This window comes from Malaclemys terrapin, chromosome 4, assembly GCF_027887155.1.
Source record: "Malaclemys terrapin pileata isolate rMalTer1 chromosome 4, rMalTer1.hap1, whole genome shotgun sequence".
Taxonomy (NCBI): Eukaryota; Metazoa; Chordata; order Testudines; family Emydidae; genus Malaclemys; species Malaclemys terrapin.
In genome coordinates, this window is record NC_071508.1 from 158,749 (window position 1) to 170,562 (window position 11,814).

Genomic DNA, 11,814 nt, shown 5'->3' on the forward strand with positions numbered 1-11,814 from the left:
CTGTGGGGTCCCAGGTGCTGACAGACCCTGGGCCTGAACCCACCCGCGTTTCACTCTGCCCGGGGGGGGGGCGGGGGGGTCGCTCCCCTCGGCCCTGGACCGGCTCCAGCTCGTCCCCGTCGCTCGGTGCCCAGCGCGGACCCGCAGCGCCCGGCTGAGCGCAGGGCAGAGCGGCAGAATTACAGCTCGTGTCCGGCTGACAACGCTCCGGCTCCTACAGCCCACACGGATGTTCACCTTTTTTTTTTTTGCAGCAGCGTTACGCTGTCGATTCATATTTAGCTTGTGACCCACCGTGACCCCCACATCCCTTTCCGCAGGACTCCTTCCTAGGCCGTCATTGCCCATTGTGTGTGTGCAACTGATCGTTCCTTCCTAAGTGGAGAACTTTGCATTTGTCCTTATTGAATTTCATCCTAGTGACTTCTGACCATTTCTCCAGTTTGTCCAGAATTGGAGCTACCCCCCAGCCAGGCTGCATGGGATAGGGGTGTGTGGGGGTGTGTGTGTATGTGGGGGGGAATCACCTAGTGCAGCCCCCTCCCCACCAGCCCCTAGGGGGGAGCAGGGCCACTACAACCAGCGAGACTGAGGCTGGGGCTGTCCCCGGCTGAGCTCCCCAGGCAGGGAGCTGGGACGCTCGGGGGGCTGGCTTGCCCAGGCAGTAGGAACCAGACACAGCATGAAGCAGAGCGGCACTATGCGAACGCTGGACAGCCCCAGCTGCCCCTGCTTAGGGCACGAGTGTGTTTCTCGAAGCCCTGGCTGCAGGAGGATCTCAGCTCTCCTTTAATACCCAGCACCTGGGTCCAGCTGTGGCAGCAGGGGAGAAAAGCTGAGACAAAGAAAAAGAACCAACATCATTTTACAGGGTGGGACTCGTGATTTTTTAGAATAGGTTAGGCTGGCAAAGGCGCGGGGGGGGCGTGGGGTTCCAGGCCCTACATCTTCGCCTGCGCTGCCTCAGTCAGTCTCACGCCATTGTCCCACTTAAGCCCCCCATTGCCCAGGGCAGCTGACATGGAGAAAGCGGCAGCAGTTTAACCTTAAAGCAGACAGATGGATGCAGGTGGCTCAGACGAGTATGGTCACAAAGTCACCTTTATTAACCCTGCCCCCGTGGACCCTCCACACAAAGACAGGCTGGTGGAGTGTTAGTGTCAGGGGAGCCGGCGGGCCCTGCTTGGCCCAGCCCCTTCCCCCCCATTGTGGGGGGAAGGGAGAACGAAGGATGGACACCGAGCTGGAGCTGGCCTCCCCCAGCTTGAGCCCAAATCCCTCCTCAGTGTTAGTAACTGTCAGTAACAGGCTGCCTCCTGTGGTGGGAGCCAGAGCTAGGGCCATGCCATGACTCCCTCCCCCATAGGCCTCGCTCTTGCGTGAGTGGGGAAGGGGGGGTGGACAGCAGCTGCATCTTTGGTTAGTGTGCAGGTGGGGGGCACCATCCCTGAGCTTGGGGGGAGAGAGGGCAGAGAGGGGCTGGGACCCATTTCTCCAGGCTGACAGCCCCAATCCCCCACAGGTGCCTGGGGAGAGGGGTTAGTAGAGGATGGCCACTCAGAGCCTGGCCCGGGGCATGGGCAGTGTCCAAGGCCCCCCTAGTGGGGAGGGGAAGGGGTTGGAGTCTGTGCCCGCACAGGGGGAGGGTGGGTGGCATCTGTGCCCCCCCAAGGGGAGGCCCCTTGCTGTCCCAGCCTTTCAGGGCTCCTTGAGATCTGCTACATCCTTCAGCCGCGTCCCATCCACAATGCTGCGCACCTGCTCCAGCGAGGGGGCCTGGCGGATCCGCTCCAGCTGCACCTGAGGGACAAGAGGGGAGTGAGAGAGACGCCTCCCAAGATCCTGGGCCATGGAGACTCCACCCCCCACAGGGCACAGCTCCCCCATGACAGACGGCACCTGCTCCAAGACACCCCCCAGCCGGTACCTGCAGAGTCTGCGAGAGGCGGACAAAGTCTCTCTGCACCTGCTCACTGGTGTCCAGCTCCGCCTGCAACCGCTGCAGCTTCCCCCGCTGCTCGGACAGCGCTGCCTCCAGCCTGGCCTGGGGGAGAGACTGTCACAGCCCAGAGACCAGGCTCGGTCCCCCACTCCTCTGCACCCCCCACCCCGGAGGAGAGTGTCACAGCCCAGAGACCAGGCCCCCCACATCTCCCCATTCCTCTGCACTCCCACCCCTCCAGCCCAGCCTGGGGGAGACCGTCACATCCCTGGGACCAGCCCCCTCCCCCAACTCCTCTGCACCCCCTCTCCCCAATCCTGTGCCCCCTCCAGCCCAGCCTGGGGAAGAGAGACCATGAGAGCCCTGGGACCAGCCCCAGCTGGGGACCATGGTTAGGGTCCCTGCCTTACGTGCCTCACCAGGGTGGGGTGGTTGCAGAGCACTCAGGGAAGGTGTAGGGTGAAAGGAGGCATGTGGGAAATATTGTAATACTTTTCTGAACCAGGGTGGGGCTCAGTTTACACGCCCCCTTTGTCCAGGTGGAAGGATTCATCCCCCCCAGGTGCACTGGTGGAGGGATTAAGGTGTCATTCGACTCCCCTTCAATCTCACACCGGCAGCCACCCAGACACAAGCGGGGTTCCTGGCCTATCGGGTCGGGGCAGTCACAGGAGGCTGGACCGTGCCAGCCCAGCGAGCCCCCGGCCTGGGGAAGCGCTGCGGAGCAGGGGGCTGGAAGGCAGGGCAGGGGCCATGTGCTCATCGAGAACTGAACGGGAAGGTCCCAGGCTTGGCCGGGAGGGGAAAGGCAGGAGCCAGCGCTGGGGCTTTCCGTGGGTGGGCGCAGAGCCAGAGGCTAAGCTGGCTCCCAGGCGAGATGCCCAGATTGTCCCGGCAGGTACACGTGGCTATGGCGCTCCCCAAGGAGCCAGTCTCTCCCGGAGGAGCTGGAATCCAGGACAGACAAGGGGCACCCCCAACGGCACTGCCTAACAGCCACTGCCCTGAGTCCCCAGAGATCCGTGCGGGGCACCGGGGGCGTCTGAGTGGGGAGCCCGCCCTGGGGCAGGGGGGTGGTGCTGTGCAGGGGAGGGGCTGGCTTGGCTCACTCACCTTCTCCTGTTCCCAGGCCTGGCCCTGCTGGTCACGCTGGGTCAGGTCCCCCTGGAGCCGCTGCATGTCCTGCTCCAGCGCCTGCGCCCGCTGCTCTGCCTTCAGGGGAGAAGGGAAAACCAGTATGACCCCTCCGTCCCCTCTGCCCCCCCGGGGCATGTCCTGCCTGTGGGAAGAGTTCAGCATAGACCTCCCCACCAGACACACTCCCTGGGGGGCACAGAACAGGCCCCTCCCCATTCCCGAGGACCCCCCTGCTTCCCCATAAAACCAGCCCCCTCACCTGCCCCAGCTGCTGCTGTAGCCGCTCCATCTCCGACCGGACGCTGCACAGGGAGGCTGGGGAGAGACAGACAGGGCAGGGGGTGAGTCACCGTGAGGGGCGGGGGTGAGCGACAGACACACCAACCCCGCTCCCCTAGTCCCCACTTACCCTCCATGAGCTCTGCGGGCAGGAGCGATGGAGCCACAGCCGGGGGGGGGGGAAGAGAGACGATGTTACAGTGAGAGGGGGTGCTTTACTTGCCATGACATTCCCAGCCCCCCACCAGCCCCTTTCCCCCCCCCCCCAGTCTCCACGACCCCAGCCACCCCCTTACGGCTCTCCTCGCGCTGGGCCCCCAGCTGGGCCTCCAGAACCCCCTGCAGCCGGGCCCGGGCAGCCTCCTCCTCATCCAGCTGCTCACGCAGCGTGACGATCTCAATGCGCAGCCGCTCGTTACGGTGCTCGCTGGCTCGGCGCAGGGTCCCGGCCTCTTCCTGCAGCCGGCGCACCAGGGCCTGCAGCTCCTGGGGGGCAATGGTGGGAGAGAGCTATACCCAAAGCCAGGACCTGCTGCTCCTGGGGGCGATGGGGGAGACCCATACCCCAGTACCCCCAGCGCCAGCATCTACAGCTCCTGGGTGGTGTGTGTGTGTGAGACCCACACCTCGTTATCCCCCACTCCTGCAACTACAGCTCGAGGGGGGGGGGCAGGAGTGGGTGAGACCTATACCTCAATATCCCACCCCCCACCCACAGTTCCAGGGTGGGGGGGGGGTGAGACCCACACCTTGATATCCCCATCCCACCACCAGCGCCTACAGGTCCATGGGAGTGCGCCCCCTTCCCCACCCCACACACCTCCCCGGGGAGGGTCAGGGAGATGACCTAGAGGCCCCCCCACCCCCCGTGCATCTGGTCTCAGCCCCTGCGGTACCTGCACGGAGCTCGGCAGTAGCGGCTCTTCAGGAGGGGTCGGGGGCGGCCGGGAGCCTCGCAGCCCCTCGTTCTCCTCGCTCAGCCGCTGCACCTCGTAGCTGAGTCGCTTGTGAGATGACGCCAGGTCGGCCTGGGGGAGGGGGTGGGGTGAGCAGAAGGATTGGATCCCCCCCCACGACCCTCACCAGTGACCCCCACCATGGATCCCAGCCATCACCCTCCATTCCCACACCCACTCTCTGCACTGTGTCTCCCCCACCCTACCGGGCACCCCCCTGCTCTGCCCCTCGCTCACTATCTGCTCCTGGGTCCGGTGCTGGGTCTGGGACACGGTCGCCTGCAGGTTCTGCAGCAGCTGCTCCGAGTTCTGGATCTGATCCAGCAGCACCAGCACCTGGGAGAGACTCAGCCGTCAGCACGAATCAGCCTGGCCACAGGGAGAGGGGCTGCACGTTAGCACTGGGGGCACCGGCAGAGCTGGGGGGGGGCAGGGCTGGGCTAGCAGGGGCTGCGGGTTGGGAGTCAGGGGCACCGGCAGAGCTGGCTGGGCTGGCAGGGGGCTGCGGGTCGGGAGTGAGGGGCACCGGCATAGCTGGGAGGGGGCAGGGCTGGGCTAGCAGGGGGTGGCGGGTCGGAAGTGAGGGGCACCGGCAGAGCTGGGGGTGGAGGGGGGGAGCCCAGGGCTGGGCTAGCAGGGGGCTGCGGGTCAGGAGTGAGGGGGCACCGGCAGAGATGGTAGCAGGGCGGCCCAGGACTGGGCTAGCAGGGGGCTGCGGGGCACCGGCAGAGCTGGGGGCAGAGGGGGGGAGCCCAGGGCTGGGCTAGCAGGGGGTGGCAGGGCACTGGCAGAGCTGGGGGCAGGGCTGCCCAGGTCTGGGCTAGCAGGGGGTGGCGGGGCACCGGCAGAGTTGGGGGAGGGGGAGCTGCCCATGATACCTGCTTGGCACAGTCCTCACTGCTCCGTCTCAGCGCCTCCTGCAGTCCCAGCTTCTCCTGCGTCGCTGCCTCCAGCTGCTCGCTCAGCTGCTGCAGGGACTCCTGGTACCGCCTGGCCTGGGGGGGCCGAGGTCACAGGTCACTCTGTCCCAGCCAGATCCCCCCACCCCAGCTCCAGCAACCCTGCACAGCATCCTCCCATGTCCCCCAGGATCTCCGTGCCCCACAACCCCTGCTCCCCCCATGTCTGTCACCTCCCAGCCCCTCCCACCTCCCGGCCCCCCACCCTGCCTGCAGCTCCCCCCTCTGGTCTCACCTCCTGCTGCAGTTGCGTCCACTCCCCATCAGGCACCAGCTGGAAGCCGGGGGGCGGCAGGTAGATGCTCTCGGGCACCAGGGTGCCGGTGGACAGCAGGGAGGCCGTGTCCTCGTGCTCCGGGCTGGGCCGGCGCCGGGGCCGGGGGGAGCCAGCGCTGGAGCTGGCGATGGAGATGATGGAGACGCTGTCGCAGCCGCGGGCGAAGGCCAGGCCCCCTCCCGGTTCCTCCTCGCCCTCCAGTCCGGAGCCTTCATCCCCCTCTCCCCCAGGGTGGGCAGGGGGCACCCGGCTGGGAGCCTCTGCGTCACACAGCAGGGACTCCGACGAGCCACAGAGCGAGCCCTGGGGAGGAAGGAGTCACAGGGCAGAGTGAGCCCCACCACGCAGTCAGAACCACCCCAGTCCACCCACATCGGGCACCCCTTCCCTCCCCCCAGCCCCCCTCCTGCATGGCTCGGCTCTCCACCACCCTGCTCCCCCCCCCACGGTTCCCCCCTCCGGGTCTCACCTCAGGCCCCCGCAATCCCTGGATCATCCCCTCAGCCCGGGAGAGTTTGCTCTTGAGCTGGGCGATCTCCTCCTCCATGGGCAGCACGATGCTGCGCAGCCGCTCGGAGTCCTCCTGCGCCTGGGCGGGGACAGGCTGAGCCAGGGACCCCCAGCACCCCCTGCCCCCAACACCCCCTCTGCTCCCCCCAATGCCCAGCAACCCCCACGCCACAGCCGCTCGGAGTCCTCCTGCGCCTGGGTGGGGACAGGCTGAGCCAGGGACCCCCAGCACCCCCTGCCCTTGCACCACAACCCCTGAGCCCCAGTACCCCCTCTGCACCCCCCGCCCTTCACCCACAGGCACTCTGAGTCCTGAGGCATAAGAACATGGGAATGGCCAGACTGAGACAGACCAAAGGTCCATTTAGCCCAGTATCCTGTCTTCTGACGGTGGCCAATGCCCGGTGCCCCAGAGGGAATGAACAGAACAGGGCAATTATCGAGTGTCCATCCCCTGTTGTTCAGTCCCAGCTACTGGCAGTCAGAGGTTTAGGAACACCCAGAACATGGGGTTGCATCTCTGCCCATCCTAGCTAATAGCCATCAATGGACCTACCCTCCAGGAACTCAGTTACAGCAGAACCGCAGAGTTACGAACTAACCACCTCCTTTGGAACCGGAAGTACACAATCAGGCAGCAGAGACCAAACCAAGCAAATCCAGTACAGCGCTGTGTTAAACGTACACTACTAAACATACAGGGAAAGTTTGAACAAAGATCTGACCCGGTAAGGAAACTTTCTGTCTTTGTTTCATTTAAATTAAGCTGGTTAAAGCAGCATTTTTCTTCTGCACTGTAAAGCTGCAAAGCTGGGTTAAGTCACGGTTCGGATGTAAACTTTTGAAAGAACAACCGTAACATTTGGTTCAGAGTGACAACCAACCTCCATTCCCAAGGACTTCATAACTCTGAGGTCCTGCTATCATCCTTTTTTGAACTCAGTTATATTTTTGGGCTTCATGACGTCCCCTGGCAAGGAGTTTCACAGGCTGACTGCGTTGTGTGAAGAAATACTTCCTTTTGTTTGATCTGAACCTGCTGCCGGTTAATGTCCTTTGGTGACCCCTGGTCCTTGTGTTATATGCCCCCTCAGTCGTCTCTTGCAAGCTGAACAGTCCCAGTCTTTGGAATCTCACCTCATACAGAAGCTGTCCCATCCCCTAATCACTTTCGTTGCCCTCCTCTGTGCTTTTTTCATTTCTAATAGATCTGTTTTGAGATGGGGCGACCACATCTGCACGCAGGATTCAAGATGTGGGTGTACCATGGATTTATAGAGAGGTAATATATTTTCTGTCTTATTATCTAACCTTTTCCTAATGATGCCCAGCATTCTGTTCACTTTTTTGACGGCCGCTGCACATTGAGTGGATGTTTTCAGGGAACTATCCACAATGACGCCAAGATCTCTTTCCTGAGTGATAACAGCGAATTACCACTCACAAAAAAGATCTTGGGCAGAGACCACATGTGCCAGGGACCCCACAGACCTCCACCCACAGCCCCAACCCCCTCAGCCTCCAGCCCCTACTCCTGAACCCACACGAAGGCATGTCCCGCCCCCGACCCTGCACCCGCTCAGAGTCTTGCTTGGTCTGGGAAGCAGGGCTGGCAAGAGTCAGGACCCCACAGCCCCCCAACTCCCCATATCTACCTTCTCCAGCCCCCCGTACCCAGCATCCCCCACCCTTCTCCCACAGCCACTCAGAGTTCTCCTGAGCCAGGGACCCACCCACCCCTCACCCTTAGCACCCCCTCAGAGTTCTCCTGGGCCCGAGGATCACCCTGAGGTCTCCAACACCCCTCAAGGGCCCCTCCCCCCACCCCCAGGGGCTCATCCTCCCCCTGCCTCACCTTCTCCATCTGCCGCTCCAGCGAGTCCAGGGGGTTTCCCTGCGTCCGCTGCTGCTGCAGGCGGCTCAGCTCCCGGCCCCCCCATGAACCCCCACCATGCTGCTCCTGCTGCAGGGCCTCCAGGCGCGCCTCATAGCTGCTGATGGTTTCTGGGGAAGCAGTGGAGGGCACCGTGAGGGGGACAGGGAGCACCGGGTCCCACCCGGCAAACGCCCCGGACCTCTGGGAGCAGAGGCCCATTCCCAGGCTGGGGCAGCACAGACACCCACAGACAGCGGGAGTGCCGGGGGGTGTCTGGCTTCTCCGGACACTGGCAGCTCACGTCCAGCTCATCCGACATACATCCCCACTGATGGGCACCAGGGAAGTGGGGCACACAGGAGGAGGTGTGGGGCGGTGTCCTGGGATGTAAGGGGGCTGTATCGCACTGGTGGCAGGTGGGAGGGGGGGGCTGGGCATGGGGGGCTGGGTGGGGAGGTCTGTATCGGGCTGGTGGCAGGTGGGGGGCTGGGCATGGGGATCTGTATTGGGCTGGTGGCAGATGGGGGGCGGAGGTGGGGGGGATGAGCGTGTGGGCAGATTGGGGACGGCGGTAGGAGTAAGGAGGGCGTGTGGAATGGCGGTAGGCATATAGGGGTGTGGATGGGACGGTGGCAGGTGTACGAGGGTGCATATGGGGCCATGGTGGCTGGCCGGGAGCCGTGGCGGGTGTACGAGTGTGCATATGGGGCAGTACCAGGTGGCTGGGAGCCATGGAAGGTGTATGGGGGTGTGTATGGGGTCATGGCAGAAGGCTGGGAGCTGTGGTGGGCATATCAGGGTGCGTATGGGGCTGTGGCGGGCGTACAGGGCTGTGTATGGGGCCATGGCCAGTGTATGGGGGTGTGTATGGGGTAGTACCAGGTGGCTGGGGGCCATGGTACATGTATGGAAGCGGGGGGCACGTGAAGACAGCAGTAGGAATACGAAGGTGTGCGGGGAGTGGCAGTAGGCATGGCGGGGATGTGTACGGGGGCAGCGGGGAAGTACAGGGGCAGTGGGGGGGCATACAGGGGGATATGGGGAAATACATGGGGCAGTGGGGGGGTGTATGGGGAAGTACGTGGGGCAGCAGGGGGTGTATGGGGGCAGCGGGGGGTGTACGGGGGCTATGGAGAAGTACAGGGGGCAGCAGGGGGTGTACGGGGGCTATGGGGAAGTACAGGGGCAGCGGGGGTGTACGGGGGCTATGGGGAAGTACAGGGGCAGCGGGGGTGTATGGGGGCAGCGGGGGGGTGTACAGGGGCTATGGGGAAGTACGTGGGGCAGCAGGGGGTGTATGGGGGCAGCGGGGGGTGTACGGGGGCTATGGAGAAGTACAGGGGGCAGCAGGGGGTGTATGGGGGCTATGGGGAAGTACAGGGGCAGCAGGGGGTGTATGGGGGCTATGGGGAAGTACAGGGGCAGCGGGGGTGTACGGGGGCTATGGGGAAGTACAGGGGCAGCGGGGGTGTACGGGGGCTATGGGGAAGTACAGGGGCAGCGGGGGTGTACGGGGGCTATGGGGAAGTACAGGGGCAGCGGGGGTGTATGGGGGCTATGGGGAAGTACGTGGGGCAGCGGGGGTGTACGGGGGCTATGGGGAAGTACAGAGGCAGCGGGGGTGTATGGGGGCAGCGGGGGGGGGTGTACAGGGGCTATGGGGAAGTACAGGGGGCAGCAGGGGGTGTATGGGGGATATGGAGAAGTACAGGGGGCAGCAGGGGGTGTATGGGGGCTATGGGGAAGTACAGGGGGCAGCGGGGGGGGTGTACGGGGGCTATGGGGAAGTACAGGGGGCAGCGGGGGGGGTGTACGGGGGCTATGGGGAAGTACAGGGGCAGCAGGGGATGTATGGGGGCTATGGGGAAGTACAGGGGGCAGCGGGGGGGTGTATGGGGGCAGCGGGGGGGTGTACGGGGGCTATGGGGAAGTACAGGGGGCAGCAGGGGGGTGTACGGGGGCTATGGGGAAGTACAGGGGGCAGCGGGGGGGTGTACGGGGGCTATGGGGAAGTACAGGGGGCAGCGGGGGGGTGTACGGGGGCTATGGGGAAGTACAGGGGGCAGCGGGGGGGTGTACGGGGGCTATGGGGAAGTACAGGGGGCAGCGGGGGGGTGTACGGGGGCTATGGGGAAGTACAGGGGGCAGCGGGGGGGTGTATGGGGGCAGCGGGAGGGGTGTACGGGGGCTATGGGGAAGTACGTGGGGCAGCGGGGGTGTACAGGGGCTATGGGGAAGTACAGGGGCAGCAGGGGATGTATGGGGGCTATGGGGAAGTACAGGGGGAAGCAGGGTAGCACGGGAGAGCTGCCGGGGGGTCTCACCTTTGAGGATGGCCTGCAGCGAGGCCACCTCCTCCTGGCACTGGCGCCGCACGGCGGCCACGGCCTCCTGCTTGGTGCCCTCGCTCACGGTGGCCACGGCTCGCAGCGTCTCCACCTCAGCCAGCGCGGCCGCCAGCTCCCCCCGCAGCGCCTGGATCGTCCCCCCGGGGTCCGGCTGCGGCTCCGCGCCCACTGCCTCCACCGACACGCCGGGCTCCTGGGGGGCTGCGGCCTCCCCAGCCAGCCCGTCCGCCCCACACGGCTCTGGGGGCAGAGATGGGGGGTCACAGACCCAACCTGCCGGGTGTCACCCCCTCCCCCGGGACACCAGAACCCCACCCCCGAGGTCACCCTCCCCCACACACACCCTGAGCCCCACCCCCAGGGGTCACCCCCCCCCACACACACCCTGAGCCCCTCCCCCAGGGGTCACCCCCCACACACACACCCTGAGCCCCATCCCCAGGGGTCACCCCCCCCACACACACCCTGAGCCCCTCCCCCAGGGATCCCCCTCCCCACACACACCCTGAGCCCCTCCCCCAGGGGTCACCCCCCACACACACACCCTGAGCCCCTCCCCCAGGGGTCACCCCCCCCACACACCCTGAGCCCCTCCCCCAGGGGTCACCCCCCACACACACACCCTGAGCCCCTCCCCCAGGGATCCCCCTGCCCCCCACACACACCCTGAGCCCCACCCCCAGGGGTCACCCCCCCACACACCCTGAGCCCCTCCCCCAGGGGTCACCCCCCACACACACACCCTGAGCCCCTCCCCCAGGGGTCACCCCCTCCCCCAGGGGTCACCCCCCCCACACACCCTGAGCCCCTCCCCCCCCCCACACACCCTGAGCCCCTCCCCCAGGGGTCACCCCCACACACCCTGAGCCCCACCCCTAGGTCACCCCCCCCGCACCCTGAGCCCCCCCGAGGGTCACTGGCCCCCCCCCCCGGCCTCGCACCCTCCATGCTCCGCTCGCGGCTCCCCCAGCGCAGGCTCCGCACTTCCGCGTTCGGGGCCAGCTGGGGGCGGGGCACCCGGGCGGTCCCGGAAAGAGCCGAGCGGCTCCGGAGGGAGCCGAAAGCCCGAGCCGGGCCGAGGGGTCTCGGGAGGCAGCGGAGAGGCCCGAAGGGGCGGGGCGGGGTCTGTCTGCGGGGCCGCCAGCCCGAGCTTAGGAGAGCCTGGCAACCCCCGCCCCGGCAACCGCATCCCCCCGGCAACCAGCCCCGGCAACGGCCTCTCCCTGGCAACCCCCCTGGTAACCGCATCCCCCCGGCAACCAGCCCCGGCAACGGCCTCTCCCTGGCAACCCCCCTGGTAACCGCATCCCCCCGGCAACCAGCCCTGGCAACGGCCTCTCCCTGGCAAACCCCCCCCTCCCCCCGGTAACCGCATCCCCCCGGCAACCAGCCCTGGCAACGGCCTCTGCCTGGCAACCACCCCAGCAACCGCCTTGCCCTAGCTACCACCCCGACAACCGCACCCCCCCGGCAACCAGCCCTGACAATGGCCTCTCCCTGGCAACTACCCCAGCAACAGCCTCTCCCTGG

At 65.7% G+C, this 11,814-nt stretch overlaps 1 protein-coding gene across 1 annotated transcript; it reads right to left on the minus strand.

Annotated features, from left to right (window-relative positions):
* Positions 1 to 1,083: 1,083 nt before the first annotated feature.
* Positions 1,084 to 11,292, minus strand: LOC128836004 (rab GTPase-binding effector protein 2-like). Its single transcript, XM_054025983.1, has 14 exons — positions 11,226 to 11,292; positions 10,261 to 10,524; positions 7,916 to 8,064; positions 6,020 to 6,139; positions 5,509 to 5,853; positions 5,193 to 5,309; positions 4,552 to 4,650; positions 4,255 to 4,386; positions 3,655 to 3,844; positions 3,489 to 3,500; positions 3,339 to 3,394; positions 3,056 to 3,154; positions 1,928 to 2,044; positions 1,084 to 1,800 (listed from the first exon to the last, which is right to left on the minus strand). The coding sequence occupies exons 1-14, from the start codon at positions 11,230 to 11,232 to the stop codon at positions 1,699 to 1,701; spliced, it is 1,809 nt and encodes a 602-aa protein (XP_053881958.1). The 5' UTR covers positions 11,233 to 11,292; the 3' UTR covers positions 1,084 to 1,698.
* Positions 11,293 to 11,814: the final 522 nt, after the last annotated feature.